The sequence below is a fragment of the Scatophagus argus genome, chromosome 10, assembly GCF_020382885.2.
Source record: "Scatophagus argus isolate fScaArg1 chromosome 10, fScaArg1.pri, whole genome shotgun sequence".
Classification (NCBI taxonomy): Eukaryota; Metazoa; Chordata; class Actinopteri; family Scatophagidae; genus Scatophagus; species Scatophagus argus.
Genome location: NC_058502.1, coordinates 17,475,406 through 17,493,159, shown reverse-complemented (window position 1 = coordinate 17,493,159; position 17,754 = coordinate 17,475,406). Strand labels below are relative to the sequence as shown.

Sequence of the window (17,754 nt, the reverse complement as noted above, 5' to 3'; positions counted from 1 at the left end):
CTTAACATACAATATTTCTTGCAAAGACACCTCAGGGAATCGGTTCCTTAATGCAGCCATATCTCTGGTAAAATGAGCCCTCAGGCCCAAGGAGAACTTTCAATCTTATGTCACTGCAATAACATCCACAAACCAATGAGACAACCCTACCCATAAAATAATATCCATCATTGCAATTCCTCTCATGCCAACAGTTGTGACAGGGGTTCCTTTAAAGCCTATGCTTTCCCAGTGGCACCAAGCAGCAGTCCTGTTGTATCTGAGCTATCGCAATGGACACTGTGCTGGGAGCTCAGGTGGAGGTATGAGACCCACCTCATAAAGACCTTTAATCTTAGTAGCCCCAGTGGCAAAGCCCAAGTGGCTGATGCCATCATTGCAGTGTTGAGTGCTATCTTGAGCTCAGTTTGAGCGAAGAGACAGACTGCCAGAGTGACAACATGCAGTCTGCTGATAGGTGTGCCTATCAGTGGTTTTACTCCAATTCCCAGAATGATGCATTCTTGGAGGAGAGATTTCTGTTGGGGAGCTTTGCTCTGAAACTGAGGGATGACAGCTGTGTAACCATGCCTCATTGAATCTGCAATGATAAGCCAGTTGTCCATATATGACTAAGTATGAGTCATTCAGTTAAGGTGGAAGTAAAACTTGCACAAAATAAAAATTCTAATGAGCAGGTAGTAAAAATGGTTGTGCAAGATTGTATCTGTATATTACAAATTGAGGTCAATTAATTGAAACTTAAAGCCAAGTAATAACAGATGATAGAACTTGCAAGTTGCAGGGGAACTGTAAGTGGAAAATCCCCATATTTATTTGCTCCCTCTACACACATTCTCAACTAACCTTATGAAGCATACCCTCAAAATACAGGACAATCTGAGATGAACAGAGGATAGACTATATTAAGGGAAAAGGAGGGACACTATGCAAAATCCAGCTGTGGTAATGAAACCATTGCCATTTGTAAGAACAGTTGTGTCAGAGCAATCACCATCAAAAATTTCTAGCAAAGTTGCCTAAAATGAATAGCAAAGTATTAATGTCAAGCTTCATGACAAGTTTGCAGCACAGTTGATGTTTACATTTAACACATGATGGCAATATGCTGATCTACACAAGCATCTTCTGTTTATCCATACTGTCCTGTGATTAACAGCTTTGGTACATACAAGAACAACAGTGGAATTATATGCATATAATTATAATTACATAATTCAAACTTGGTCTAACTTAGTCTAAATACCTGGGAAATACAATAGTCACATGATATTTCTTGACACCACTAGCTGAGAAAGAATTCTCTTTTACTGTGATTCTACCCCAGAATTCCTCGGTTGCTATTGCATTTCTGTGTCTCTGTCCCAAATTCAAATTCAGTGGTGTTGCATGAGGATCATCAGTCAATAAAAGCCAAATTGTTCTCCAGAACCCGATTTTACTTTCCTCTTTCTTCCCAAGTGAGGATTCCTGTGGTGATGGCAGTGAAATGAGAGGAGCTAATCTTAAATGAAGCAAAAGAGTTACGCTTGCTGTTAGAGTAGACCAATAGAAAAGCCCCTACAAATGACAATAAGAGAGTAGGTTAGAAATGCCCGTATTTCCAATCTAATGTGCGTATGTCTGTGTGTTTTATTCTACAAACTGTAGCTCCTTTTATTGAGTTATGATTGGTCTTGTCAGAAAATCAATTACTTCACTGACTGGATTGGCAATATCGTTTGTATGCACTTCCCTTACATGGTGACCATTCATTTTCTTCCTCCCTTTTCTAACAGCAGTTAACCTTTCCCTGACAATTCACTTGAACTCTTGTACCCAATGAATTTCTGTTAAACTGGTCAGGAACACATAATACAACACACAATATGGAGCAAGTCTTTGTGTACTGTAAAGAAAAACCAATGGTGAAAAATGTCTCACATTATAACCTCCTTGTATTCCATCTTGCTCTTGCACTGCTTTCCTCTCTGTCCACTCTGTGGCCTGGCTGAGTGATGGCCGATTTTCAGGAGAAGCACTCAGCCGAACAAAATGATTCCACACCAACAGACAGTGAGAGGAGCCACTTTTGAAAGGCAAGGACAGCCTATAAATTTGTGTGCGTGCGTGTGTGTGTGTGTGTGTGAATGCATGTATTTATTATGTGATGTGTTCTTGTATTTTCACTTTAAGCTCCCTTAGGTCTTTTTGTTAAGAGCAGACACACTTTTTTTCATTGCCTAAACACTTGGAGCTTGAGTTAATACTTAGGTAAAATAGGGAAAAATTTGAGGCAGCGACGGTTAAAGTAAAGGGTTAGAAGATAGGGAATCAATGTAGCCAATGGCCAGCCCTCACAAGGACAAGTGCAAGGATGTGTGTGTTTGTGTGAATGGACAGGACGTTTTATCAGTAGAGAAAAAAAAACGAATAACACCTTTATCTCCAGATCACTCTTCTCCCCCAACTGCCTAACCCCAACCTCTCTGTCAGATTTCATGGCTGACTGCTTCCAAAGAGCAGCGAATGTTTGTTTAAATGTAAAGGTAATCAGGTCCGGCATGCTGCAGGGATCCACGGGGCAAGAGAGAGACAGAGAGGCAGATGGGTTGATCCCAGGGGATGGGTACAAGGGCAGGCCACATGGATAAGTGCTGCACCTTCTTTTTACCTGTTGTGGAAAGTTATCCATCGCAACAACAAATACTAAGAGGGAAAGCAAACAATTTATTTTCAGCCTTTATTTATGGGTGGCATCTGCAGTTACTCGGATAGTTTAGGAATGCAACCTAGTCAGGGCTCTACAATGCAATGATTTCTGAGCAAGTGACACATATGCAAGTGAAAAATAAACATGCAAGTGTGAACAATTACTATGCCTATGCTCAGACGACAGAAATTTCCAGAGACGTTATGTTTTTGATCGTCCGTCCGTATGCAGTATGTTAGGAACGCCTGGAGGGAATTTACTATGACAAAATTTCACACTAATGTCTCATAAAATAAAATAATAAAATGATGACATTTTACACTCAAAAGTTCAAAGGACAATTACCCTGTTAGATCAAAATATTTTCTGTCCATTACTCAACACCATAACTTAGGAACAGAAAGGGAGATTGCGACCATATGTCACATTTGGTTGGATCCTGTACTGCTGACGCAAATCTTGGGTGTACTGACTGTACAGATCTTCTGTGCTGCTGGTTAAAGACAATTTGTAGCTTCTATGCAACAAACTTGAAGCTTTGTAGTCCACCACAAGCTCATTGGTTGTGATGATACGCAGCTTCAGGTGAGTGTCAAACTGCAACTTAGCTTGAAGTTTATCCCATTTGGGTTAGTTGAGGTTATGGTTTGGTGTCATGAAGATTGGTCAGGGTAAGGCATTCATAAAACCCAAAAAGTTAAGATGCTCTGCAAAAAATAAAACAAAATGTGACCATTTGCTAATGCTTTTTGGCACGTACTCAACTGAATATAGTAAAAAAAAAAAAAAAAAAGAAAAGGAAAGTAACACAGATGTTGTTTTGGTGAGAATTGGCAATCTACCTATTTAATCATTTTGATATATATATATATATACACACACAGACACACAGACACTGTTCATGACACTAGGCAATCCTCTTGAAAACATCACATTGCCACAAACCAAAGAAAATTAAGTACCTAATGAAAGACAGTGAAAGGTAAATGATAACAAAGCCTGTTTGCTTTTCTCCATACAGAATATCTTGTTCTCATACATAATTTTCCTGTTCTTCTCTTTTCTTCTCTTTTTTAAGAAGTCATTTTTTAAAATAGAATTAAATGCAAATTAGAGCAGAGCTGATTATCATATAAACGGCTGTGCCTAGAGGGGCAAGACACTATTGCTTTATTTATTTATTTTGTCATTTTCTTCCGCAGTTCCTCATAAAACTATGACTTTAATCTGTCCACACTTTCCTTTAAAGACATAAGGGAATCTGGGACCAGTTGAATTGATGCGTGCATTTGTAATTTTTGTCAGCTTGTATTTTTGTTTCTGTGTGTGCATACGGGGGTTATTAGTGACTTAAAGCTGCAACATCCATAGACCAGTGTAGCTTAATAGGCACTATGTAATCTAAACTTATGCTGTACATTTCTCAATTAACCAGGAGCTGCATGCTCTCGTTGCTCCATGTTCAGAATCTGTTACTATTCACACTGAGGGCTGTCACCTGTAAAGGTACACAGCTGGAACACATTACATAATGTCCATAATTCAATCCTGAGGGGTAACTTCACCTAGTGGTGGAGAGGCTTTTAATAGGAGCTGGATTATGTTAGACAGCCACTCCCCAGAACAAGTGGTCTGATTTAAATTCACTGGGAGTGAGGGAAACATTGTTCGGGCAATTACCCAGACCTAACATAGAGGGGAGCGATGAAGTGAAGTAGGACAAAGAGATTTAGATAAAACACAGAATGTAGAGTCTGAGCATCACACAAGAAAATCAGCACAACTAAAAAGGTACTTCCTAAAGGGCAGTGTGTGTTTGATGCCAGAACTTGAATGGAGCATTAATTATATGTTTATTAACCTGTGAGAGGATGACATTTCGCTTGAAACAAGTCAGTGTAGCTGAAGCAGCTAATCTTTGCTAAAACATGTTCAAAATGTGACTTCTGGTTGTACTTTGAGGTTTGACAAACAGATTTCATCAGATTTGATTATGATTATTTCTGATATCAAGGCTTTTTTGTCTTTTGACATGGACACTCACTGGTGCAGGCTTTTCTTACACCCTCGACTACTGTAGTGTTCAGAACAGCTTGACCAGAATGCAGGACCCAGACTTCTCAGAGCCCAGAAGAGACCATATTGCTCCTTTTTGTCATCTTCTAAAGTACCTTTCAGTTTGTGCACAATTGATGAAAACCCTGAAACCTCTTTTAACACATCTAATTACAGTTTTGGTGCTCATGAATTATATTGTTTTGGATCACAGCAAGAAGGTTTGACACTAACTTTGCCTTTTGCCATGTCTCTATGGGTTTCCTCTTTTTACTCTACTCTCTCCCATTTTTTTACAATTTAAGTCAACTTCCAACAGCCTATATTGGCTGATTGATCTCATCCATTATTGTTGCTATTTTTGGTAGCCATTTATCAGTCCCTTTTTTTCTTTACCTTTGGCACAGAAAGAGGATGTCCATATTTTCAATCCAACCAATAGCCCTGGCTCAACATCAGATTAGTTTGAATTGCTGAAGTGTGGGCAGTGGTTTTGTGATCTGGAGTTACTTAGGCTACTTTTCACTGCAGAGTTAGGAGATATGCACGTTAAATATACTGGGGAATCATAGAACTGATTGTTGTTGAGTGTGCACTAGCTCTGTGACTGGCAAGCTCTTGTTTAAGCAGTGTGCTATTTCCATTACATCTGAGTTTTCCTGGTTGGTGCTCCATGGTCTTTTACTAACACAATATCTAAACAAACATGACTTGACTTTACTGTGTTAACAATGGCACATCTTTCTGTAAAAGTGCCAAACGTGTGTGATGTGAGATGACTAAGAGGAACTGCAGTTACACAGCACTTCCTGGAACAATCTATGCTGCCCAGGTTGCTGTTGAGCCCATTTCAACTCTGCAACATCACATTCAATGCACTCTGTTGTTTTTCAGTAGATACCCTGTTCTCTTTCTCCTGCTGCCTTTCTCTTCTTGTATTTGTGCTTTTGCTTGTTTTAAAGTCTTTTGTGTGTTTTCATTTCATTGTGCACTCTGTACCCCGCTCTGTAGTCTGGTCCTATAGGTACACTGTACTCTATATCAACATCTCTTTTCAACTGTAGCCTCGGGCATGGGGTACCATGAGGGCAGACTGGGCTCTACTTTCATGAGTCTTAATATCTCAGGTGTCTCTACACACACATAGACACACACACACACACACACACACACACACACACACACACACGTGCAATTCAATGTATAATTTACGAAATTCAAGAAATTGCAGGCACATCTTGGTACATATATCCAGTCTGCCTTTGTCCTGCACAATGACCCCAGGAGCTTATAATTTCTGTTATATTGCTCTACTTAAGTGTTACATGAATTCCAGCAGTAGCTCCCAAACAGTGTGTACATGTGTGTATGTGTGTGCATGTGGTTAAACTCATTCTTACTAGTGTTAATTTCATTAATGTAAATTCTGAGTAAATATGTTTTTCCATAACAAAGACAACCCTCTGACGAGATCACCCCAACATCATTAAATACAAACCATGACTATAACAACATGCAATACTGTTCAGAATAAAGTTTCATAAATCAATAAGAAAATGCACAATGCCTAGAGAGGTCGTGTGTGTGTATTCGAGAGAGAGAGAGAGAGAGAGAAGGAGAGAGTGTGAGAGGGAGTGTATGTCAGTAAATCCAAGTGCTGGGAGCAAGTATGTACTGTATGGGAAACACTGATGTTTCTGCAAGACTGCTAGTCTAGTACGGCAGGCATCTAAGAACTGATTTTTGCATGTTTTTGTGACATACAAATGCTGTGTTTATTACAATCAAATGATGATGAAATGAACTAATATTAAAGTGAATGTGAATATGTTGTAAAACCTAATCGCTTACAAAAACATACCAAAGAAGGTGCCTGCTGTCATACGCCTGTATATTCTGCATTAAGTCCACATTTCACTTGCAACATACAAACAAGTTTGACCACGCAGAAAGAATGAATTATTGCTTTTGGCAAGACAAGTCTCACTGAAATGTTCAATATAATCTTATTCCTAAGACGAAAATGCCCTAAGACAAAAATAGTTACAGTTTCTTTGACTAAGACCTTTAATCGACTACAACTTGACTAAAGACAAACAGAATGATTGTATCCGAAATACGGCTAAGATTAAATTGAAAAATAAATACTACTATATCAGACTTTCAGCAGGGACCACACAGCCAAAGTATCAAAATGCCTTTGTTTCTGTAACTCTAACATGACAAAAGGATTTGATGGGGGAAAATAACACAGAACAGTGAGCTATGTATCAGAAGGTTTTTTAAAGTGATATGCAGACAGATGTGCTTGGTAGATAATATGAGTAATTTAAAAAAAAAAGGTAATCCCCACACAATAAATTGCCTAAAATGTTTGAATGCACTCCTGAGGAAGTATTACCTTACAGCATTACTTAGTATTACTTCAACTGAAATACTATGGTACTTTAGCAATACAGAAAACAATTTGCAATGTCAGTGAAACAGATTTGTTTAACACATTTGCCCACCCTGTACTGTTCTGAATTTGATTAAATAGAAGGGAATAAAATTTTTCATTTGTGTCAAAAGCAAATCAGGCACTAATGCAGGAGCAGCTTCTCGTTAGTTTCAGCTTTACAATTAGGTCCAAAGTATTGACATTAGTTTGGAATTTGAGGAATCTGAGAGACAGTGAAATGAGCTAAATGTCAAAGTCACATATAGAAACACAAACCGAGCTGAAAAGACTGTAACAGAGAAAATGCAGCACCACCCAAGTCCGTTTGCAATCACTTCATGTAGCTCTGCAGAACAGAAGAGTGTGGACAGAGAGACAAGCAAGCAAAAAAAAAAAAAAAAAAAGCACTGTATGTAAGAAGAAGACAGACATGAACAACAGAGAAACTCTTGTACTATCACTTTCAAAATGTATGCGCAACTTTGGCTGGCTGCATATTGCATGATGATAGATCTCTGAGAAACAGTGGCAGCACTAATGACTTGAACACAGAATGGCAAAGTGTATAATCATCCCCTGTGTGAAGTGATCATTACATGGCAGTTGGTACTTTCTACAACAACGCCAATATCCCAGCCTGTTATTTCCATCATTTCACTCCTCTTTCATCTCCCCCTTTATCTTAATTAGTGGAATATGGCGTTGTCAAATTAACTTACATCTTGTTGATGAGACATGACACCAGTTATGAATCTCTCAACAAAAGGAGTGTTGAGGATTGACTGTCTTCAACTGTCTTAATCCCCTTTTCCATGCAACATTTTGTAAGAGCATTTTATTGATTTATTTGTAGCAAACCATGAAATTTTGCCTAAGGTTTGTATTAGTACTGGCTCTAAGCTGCGTCACACCTTTCTCAAAAAGTAAGTGTGTTACAAGCCAATAGCTTCCCCCCATGACAAAATCTTATAAGCAATGTCTTTCCTCTCTTGCTTCCTTCTTTTTCTCTCCTCTTCCCTTTCACCTTTTCTATAAGCCCTTGTCCTTAGAGGGAGGTAGGGGCATAAAGGAAAGTGTGAAAGAAAGGGGAGAGGAGCAGTTGAGCGCACAACTCAATTATATATCAAAGCACTTATGGTGGGGACACAACGAAGGGGGAGTCAAGGAGCAGGTGAAGTGGAAGATGGTTGAGAACGAAAAGAGTTTCACTTGAATAATAACTGACCTTGTGGACATCTGCTGGTATCAGTCTTCAACAAAAACGAAACGCAGACTTACGAGAAAAAATGTGGAAGAAATATTGACATTTTTGATTGTTTCTGATACATGTCTAAGAAAATAGACAACCAAAGAATCTCTTACTCTCCATCTCTTACTAGCTTTAAGCCCAAAGACTTGCTAATAGAACACATTTAGAAACCTCGCAAACCTCTGCAGTTCAGCACACGATTACAAACTTTATGCTTTTTGGACCAGAGGAACCCTTTCATAGCTCCTACTACCAAGCACCAGAAGAACTGTGAGTGACATAAGTGCACAGTGAATTGTCCAGTCACAAGCGTATATATTTATTGTCTGAACACATAAGTCTATGTGGCACTGTCACTTGTAACTTTTAAACACACAAATGTCAACCAAATTTACCCCGTCCTGTTCCTATCAGAAAATCTCCAGAGCTGTACAATACCTGCTTTTTTTATGTTCCGTTCCGATGAAAGGAGAGGCTACAACACCTTTGTACATCATTCCATTTTCCTCATTAAACCTAAGCTAATGGATAAAATAACTTTCAACTTTCTCTTTTCCATCAAGAATGCAATGAAATTGCTTTCATTGCTAATGTGGGACCTTCAAAACAAAGGGCTACTCAGTGATACTTGACTGTTGTGTACAATATTTTATAGTTATTTCTACTTATTTTCTTCACAGCATTCACTTGAACAACTCTTTTTCTCTTATCCGTTTATTTACTTTCAGACTCATATGTTCATGCTCATTCATGGTTGAGAACATTCATTACACACATTCAGTCTGAAACAGGCTTAGCCTCATGGGTTTTTTACTGTAAGCATAAAACTCAAATTCATTCTGAAAATTGAAATGTAAAATGTAAAAACTGCTGTGAAACAACTTTGTAAAAACGCATCGTATTGCAGTGTTATTATTATCTAAAAACAATTCACAAATCATCAAATGTCATTATACTGACAAAAAACAAGAAATATATCGAGAATTTGTAATTTGTACATCTTCTTCCAGGAAAACAAAGACAATAAAAGGAGATTCTTCTGTACACTGAGGAAAAGACTAGAGGAAAAGTCCACAAAGTGTCCAAAGGAACCCCTGTGTGTGTGTGTGTGTGTGTGTGTGTGTGTGTGTGTGCATAGGCTTGAGGTGGTATGAGAGAAAAGTGCCAGAAAAGCAGCCAGTAGTTATGTGATGTCTACCTGTGAAACATTGAGTTAGACCAATCAGTCCAGCCATCCTCAGACCTCTCATCGAGAGGGGCAAGAAGGCTGGTTTGTTCTATAAGTGCAAGTGCCAAACAAGACTCTGCTAGACAACATCAGTCTGACTAAAATGACAACCTGAAAATGCAGCCGTGATTTGACAAAGATGGGCTGCGGCTGGAGCTTAAACATCTGTTTGTCACATTAATTAGTTTGAGAGGTGTTTGTTGTGCTTGTCATGTGTGCCTGCTGTAACACACAGCTCTGTAAAACCTGGAATCTGAGGTGTAAACTGAACAGTAAAAGTAGTGGCAAAAACTTCAGTTTTTACCATTGCTTTCAACTACTCAATGAGTCCAAGTCAGTCATGATATCTATAGACATGAGCACAAGGAGTGAGTCAAGTTAATTCAATTTTCTCCACAGCAAGTTTCTGTATAAGTATGGCTCATATATGCTTAAAACAAAATCAGTCCTAATAGTGTATTTACTTTTATACTAGACAGAGAAATGCGGGCAAGAAAAAGAGGAAACTGTAGGCAGTAACTATTTTCCTCTTCACCTTTCTTCTGTACACTTTATAACGCATCATTTTTCTTTAATGCTTCTCTCCCAACCACCTCAATTGTGGAACTGACAGCCAAAACAGATTTGAGCAAATTGGAAAGGCTATAAAGCTCTATTAAGGAAAATCTAGCCACGGTTGGAGAAACAGTGGGTGGGGGTTGGGTGGGGGGGGGGGGGGGGGGGGGGGGTGGAGGGAGGTGCATATTGAGACACAGAAGATGGAGGGAAAGAATTGTGGAAGAATTTGCATAATACCAAATGAAACCCTGGTGAGGCTGAAAGCACGACTTGTATACCATGGTATCACACACACAGTAGCAAGCCATGAGAGCTAGCACTGTTTCGTTCTCACTTCCACACAAATTTAAACAAACATACAAACACCTACAAAATATGGAATGACAAGATGCATAACTGTCCTCCATGTTAGCAAAGCCTTGTGTGAATTCACAATTGTGCGAGTTCGAGGGAAGGAGAGCGCCAAAGGCAGGGTGAGGTTGGGGATCGAGTGGTGGGACCCACACACTTGAAAGAAAGGGAGAAAGGGAACGACAGGTTGATTTATTCAAAGAGTGAGGAGTAGGTGAATCAAACTTTAATGGCTTTTGGGAGTGCAAGCCGTTCTTTCTCCCCCTTCAATCTTGCCCCGCTCACTCAGTCTTTCCTTCGCGTGTTCCCACCTTACTTCCCTTACTTCTGTCTCTCTCTTTCTCTCCGTCTCTCAGAAATGCACTTTTCGATGGCCACTCACAAACACGAGCTTTCCCCCTTTTTTTTTTTTTTTTTTTTGACAGGCTAATCTCTGCCCATCGCTGCATAGCACGCAAATCAAGGTGCTCTTCATGCTCAGCGGGATAAAGTAAATGACAGAAAGATAAAGAGAGTAAGAGGAGGTGATTTACCTTCACGAGTGGCAGCGTATGTGATGCCCAGGCAGTATTTGTTGCGTTAACCCCTGGACTGGAAAGGATGTGCGGAAAAATTGTTGTACAGGCACGATATCCGCTCTGACAACTCACTTAAGGGGCCATTTGCCCTGAAAGGCTTACTGATGTCTACAAATGAATCATCATTCATGGAACTGAATGATTGCACTCACTCCTTTAAGAAAGCGCTATCCATACATGAACACAGGAGTGAATATCTACAGATGGAAAATTACCCACCCCTCCACACACACACACACACACTCACACACACAAAAGAAACCCCACAAAAATCCCAACCCCATGCCTGAAATTAGGGCAGTCTTACTGTAGGAAACAGCTGGTAAAACATCCTGGGCCTGTAGATAACCCAGCCATATGTACTGCATTGGCGTTGTACAAGAAACTAAGGAGTTACTGTAGGAGTTACATTAGTTTGTAGAGGATGATTATGTGCTATGGTCTAATCAGTGCTGTAACACATAAACATGTGAGCAGATGGAGAAAGATCTTAAAAGAAAAAAAAAAAAAAACAACCAAAACATAACTATATTCAGCAGAACTACCAGCAGTTTACTGTTTCATCACTTCTCAAAACGCTTTCTTTTTAACTGTACCCACGTTTTCATTATTCAACATAACAGATATGATGCAGAGAAGCAGCATAGTAAGGACACTTTTTTGAGAAGCTATAACTTTTGCCTCTGCACCAATTCTATGTAGGAGAAAGTTATAAATGGAGCCTGAGGTGAGTAAAATATTGACTACTTCCCATTTAACCTTCTCACTTTATCCATTTTTTCTCTCTTTCTCCCTAAATCCCTCCATCCCTCCCTACAGGGCTCAGGGTCTTAGTGTCAGGCAGAATTCTCTTTGAGGCCTGTGCCTGTCAGCCAGCCACCACTCAGCTCAGTAACCAATAGATTCAATTACACTACAGGAGAGACCAGGAGCGATGATACCGAAATCATTATAGGCTAAATCCAACTTCTGTGAGGCAGCTTGTGTGTTTTTGTGTGTGTTGTGCTTCATAAATAAACCTTGTGTTTGTTGGCTATTGTCCATCTTATGTACAAGATGACTCTGTAGAAGTTAACTCACAAATGTTTAATGACTGTATTTTCAAAATGAATGTATTCCATGACAAATAAGGCTTGTTTCTTTTAAGTGCCCAGAAATCCTTGCAACTGCAAAGACGTCAGTCATCCATATACTGTAGTTGCTGCTTTAGAGCTGAATTATGTCTGGTAAACAAATTACCTTTGGAGGCTGTAACCTGCTGAGGCACAGGGACAGAGGGTGATAAAAGATTAGGGATTGAATTTCAGCTTTCAGAAGTGAACAAAGGCAAAAAGAAAGGAGCATAACAGATTCATCTATGTTCTGCCTGACAGCGACAGAGGGCACATCAAATAACAGGTGCCTCTGTTTTGCTGCCAGAGCCCACATCAAGCACTAAACAGCTCATTCACAGGCATAATAGGAGCTCTCAAACACCCTCTGCCAATATTATCTAAAATATGAGTGCATATTTGTGTGTGCATTTGTGTGTTTTTCATGCGTGAAATGCTGTCATGTTATTCAACTCAAAATTGTTTGGAGGAAGTAGAAGCCAAAAGTCCCGGGCTAAAATAATGCTGGTTTGAATTCCTCTCTTCTACACCATTGCTGTGACACTGTCTTTGCGCAGCTCCTTCACCAACACACAATTATCCAGTTGATCAAAAATATAGAAAAGCGGAGGCTAGACTTTTGTATAGGGCAGTATGTGGCAGCAAAAAAAGACAGCATTGAACATTTGTTATTTAATAATAAATAATATTTAATAATAAGTGAAAATGTGTATATAAGTACACATAATAAGTTTTAGGCTTAAATAGACTCACATTTCTGATGTGAATTATACTTCTAATTGAGGAATTGTCTTAAAAACAAACCAAACACAGAAACACAAAGTGCTTTTCCTTCTTCAGATGTCTGACTTTCACTTGCAGGGTTTCCACCTTGGGCAGCTGGGTTCTATAACATCAGCTGTAGTTCATCAGAGCTTACTGTAGGTTAGAGAGGGACATTGAGATATGGCTGATAGAAAATAGAGGCTGAGGAGGGATTTGCTCACCTGCCTGACATACCTGAGAGACAGTAAACAGATAAAGTTTGGATATCTATCACTTGGAGCCTCTTGCTTGTCTGTCTGTTTGCCAATACATTTAATCCATCTATGTGCCGCATTACTGCACTCGTCTGAAGTCGGCTATACAATCTTGTGTGCATCATGACCGCGTTATCGAAGGCAGGATTCCACGGCAGTGTGCATCTGCTGCAGATAGGGATGAATGTGAGTACTGGCAAGAGGATGAAAAAGAAATTTTATTTTAATTCTGAAATCTTGTAAGTGGATGGAGTCAACCAAAAAAGCTTTACAAAGTTAGCTCTTGCTAAGGTCAAACTAAGAACTACAAATAATTACATGTGAGCTGAATGTGTATGACTGAATAATTTGTGTAAGTTCATGTGTGAAAGACAGACCAGCATTTGCAAAACAAGCATGTAAAGGCAGAAAAGAGAAGCAGGATAGCACAAGTGACTAAAAGGACAAGAGAAAACTGAACCGTAGGAGATGGCACACACTGGGCACTGCGAGAGAAGTTGTTAGTGTTGGTATTTGATATTATCACAGTGGCACTGACAAAGAGACCGATTCCCAGTGGGGGAGTGTGAGGGTCAGGCAGCTGGATGGAGGTGTATGAGTGAGTGTTTCTGAGGAAGCTTGACATGAATGGTCCCAGAGTTGCCCAGCCAGCAACCCTGTAGTCCACAGATCCACACTGGGCAAAACACTTCGAGCTTGTCAATTGAGGGCTTGCTATATAGAGGACTACCTGTCGTGCCTCGGGAATGTGAAAAACACTTCTCAGTATGTTGTGGGCTCACTCCATCATCTCATTCAATAATGGATTTGGGTTGTGGCCCATCTGCTTTTCTATCAAAACATTATTTCAGGTGATAGTCGTCGCTCCTTGTATCCACTCTCTGCTGCTGGCTGCCTGAGTGTGTGGATGCAGTAAATCTGGCCAGCTCATTAGCACTGACAGAGGGAATGCTAGCAGCCCACCTGCTCCCTTTCACCCTCTTTATGGCTCTACAAATTAAAACGACATTTACACACACTCTCCCCTGCTCTCCCTACTGCATTGCTCACCTTGCCACTCACATTGCTTCATCTGCTCACCACTGAGCTGCGTCAGACGAACCTCAATATACCTCCACCCTAACTGTTCTTCTGTTTCATTTGGCAACTGTCAGTCTGTTCGGTATTCTGTGTCGCTTTGCTTATGTTCAATATCATCATATAAATCTTTTCTCTTTCTGTCATGACTTTTCTTTTACTTCTGCTGCTCTGTAAAGCTTCAAATTGGTCACAATTTCTCATCATTTTCTCAGTGTTCGAAAGTTCAGCATTTAGTTGTTCTGATCACACTCCACAAAATAAGGTGGAGAAAAGGGGCAGAGGGTGCAGTGAGGAGCAAGCTAAATGAACACAGTTTCCAAACCTCCCACTTCCAAGTGGAAGAGGTGGAATGCTTTAATAAAGAGCTCTCTGTATCGAGATTGGACTGTAGACCGCATTTTTACTGCAACACAGTCATAAAAATATAAATGAATTTGCTGTGTTTCATTTATCAAGCAAAGCACACCATTTATTATTTTCTATTTATTATTATTCGTTTATCAAGGTTTGTGATAAAACACGTTCCCTGCATTTGTCTCGCACTGAGCTCACACACACAAAGTTAGCATATTTTATCTGGACTAAGTTACGTCTCATTGTTACATGATGTAAAGGAATATCAGGGAATTAGACTCATTGCTGTGTCCAGTGTTTTAAGGAACTTGATTTATTACTACATCCCACGGCCTCAAATAAATGAGCTTAAATTTTGTAAGAACTAGGAGGGCAAAACTGACATAAGCAGTAATTCACTGAGTGATGCAAAGGAACAAACAATATGTGAGTGACTGAGGGTCAAACATAGCTCTGTTTAATGGCTTTCCTGAGGCTGAACTGAAGTCTATTGTTTGCAGAGCTTGGAAAGTCTATGTGGACTATAAGTGAGTCCCACACAACTGAGCAGTGGTTGCATTGGCCTGAGAGAACCTTCCCTGGTGGGTGGCCTGAACAGCCTCGTCTAAACAGTCCTTCTTTCTTCCATTTATTTGCCTGACTTTATGGATTGGGGAGAGAAAAAGCCAGTGGCTTTGAAGATTTGGTGAAGACTCAGAAAGGGGTATGTGCTCAATATCAACACAACAAGATATGTGAATGCGTGTGTGTTTGCGTGTGTGGATTTCAGTCCCTGTTTGAAGTCCTCCACTCCAGTCTGGCAATTACTTCTATCAAGGATTAGATGAGGGAGAGGGCAAAGAGGAGAGAGAAAGATGGAAAGAAGTGAGAATGAGAAGGGAGGTAGCAGATTCAGAGAGGACAGAGAAGTGAGAGAAACGGAGAGAGGAGAAAAGAGATTGAGGTCTCCGCTGCAGTGAGTGTTTTTCTTCCCTATAAAGGAGGCCGCGCACACTCTCTAAACATGAGCGAGAGGACAACTCCTCAAATCTTGGGAAGATCACAGCTGCAGCAAAAACATGGCTATTTCCAGGACAGCAGAGACTGAAAAGCACTATGAATAGTTGATGATCACTATAAGCTGGATGGAGTTACTACCGTTACAATAGTCACAGAATTGAGGTGACTTTCATTTGTTTCTTGCCTTTTCTTAAATTACAGAAGGAAAACTTTGCTGGCAAAAGCACTCTGGAGTAGATATTTGTGAGGAAATTGTTCTTTGGATGCTTTTCTGCTGGCATCATTGTTTTGATGTTCATAAAACAATATATCAGATAGTCCTACATGTACTTTTTTTAAAACTACTTTTTTAAACTAAATCTGCATTTTATTTAAATCTTGTTTAATAAAATCTTGTTTAAAAATATGCATCAAAAGATGCATATTTTATTTTACCACTACCTTGAATGGAATAAGTTAAATGACTTTGTGTCAGACTTACCTCTGGGATATGGACGGTGTAAGGCTGCCCATGGAAGATTGGTGCATTATCGTTCACGTCTCCAATCTGGATGTTTACTGTGTCTTTGACCACCTGAGGGAGGAAATACCTTGGTAAAACTGTTCCAAAGCCTCCTCCACACGTTACTTGTCAGAAAACTGTTCTCACTGAAAATGTGTATTAGCCACACCAAGCCAAGACTCAGAGTGAAAGAAAACAGGACGAGTGTGTGATAGATTACCCGCGGGGAAGAGTAGGTTGAACGTCAGTATGTTTCAGCAACTAAAGTGCGTTGAGTGAGACAGGTGTCAAAATGATTACATGTGAGAAAGGGAGAAATAAGGGTGAGAATGAAGGTGAGAGACTGAAAGGGAGACAGATTGAGAGAAAGGGTCTCTATGTGGCATGTGGTCAGGCTCTATCCAGGTGTCAGCATGTGAAGGGTGGTGTCATAACTGTGATCACAGCACAAATCTGTCTCTTACCTCTTGAATGTCACTCACGTAGAATTCAACCTGCATCTCTGACTTGGTCTGGTGGAGACAGAGATATACATCAGCATAAACGCTGAATTATCATGTAAGTGTAAAAAAGCAATGCAGAGAAGCATAACAAGACAGAAATGTCACTTGGACCTCACCAGCCTTTCTTTTCCATCCCTCCCTGCTGAAGAGCATTGCACTTTTCACTGCTCTTTCATCATTTGATAATTTACATTCCATTTCCTATTTCCAAAGTTGTCCCGAGTATCTTTTCTTGTATACAATGTATTTGCTTTGGTAATGTGCAAGCGTGCGTTTATACCTCACGATCGAGCTGCTGTCGAAGCCAGACCACACCAGTATCTTTATTCACAGAAAAATATCTCATGGCCTCTTCTCCAGAAACCCCATAGATGAGGGGTTCTCCCTCAGGATCAGTTGCCTTCAGCTGAGCCACTGATGAACCTGCCAGACAGAGAGCCAAAGGTTGTTATGATGTTAACGATAACAATTGCCTGAATATCACTTTTATATTTAGCATTGAGCTTTGTCATTTAAATGCATGAAAATTACCCACTTAAACACAGAACATGGATAGAAAACAGTTTGATGTGTTGGATCAGGAAAGACTCATTGGGAAAGACTGATATTATTATACATACAACATCATACAACTCCAAAAAAAAAATCTAGGTGCAACAGACTGCATTTCCATGTTAAGGATATTGCACTGGTTGCAATGTCCATTGAAAATAATTGTGTTCACGCCAAATAGTGAATCTTTGTGTTGCAATTATACACGAAGTCAGTGTAAAGTGTATTTGTGTAATTTGAAGATATTCAACTTGAGCAAAAGCACTGCATGTGTCATGGAGTGGAGTGCATGTGTGTGGAGCTTTGCAGACTGTTGAGTGGGGAGAACCAGATGGGGAGGAGGGACAGAGCCACTGCTCAGCTGCTGAGAGCAGAGAAGCTGAGGAGGAGACAACTGGGAGCAGAGCTGGAGCTCCTGGAGAAATAAACAACCAGATTCTACTCTGATAAGGACTTCAAAGCTCAGACTTGCTTTTCAAAAC

The 17,754-nt window shown here is 39.9% G+C and overlaps 1 protein-coding gene across 6 annotated transcripts in view; it reads right to left on the bottom strand.

Annotated features, from left to right (window-relative positions):
• Nucleotides 1–17,754, bottom strand: part of cdh23 (cadherin-related 23) — a 155,420-nt gene that overhangs the window by 99,837 nt on the left and 37,829 nt on the right. For all 6 annotated transcript variants that reach the window (XM_046401031.1, XM_046401034.1, XM_046401032.1 and 3 more), the window contains 3 exons: nucleotides 17,001–17,143; nucleotides 16,682–16,729; nucleotides 16,197–16,289 (listed from right to left, as the gene is read on the bottom strand). In XM_046401031.1, coding sequence (XP_046256987.1) covers nucleotides 16,197–16,289; nucleotides 16,682–16,729; nucleotides 17,001–17,143 — 284 coding nt within the window. The remainder of the gene's footprint in view (nucleotides 1–16,196; nucleotides 16,290–16,681; nucleotides 16,730–17,000; nucleotides 17,144–17,754) is intronic.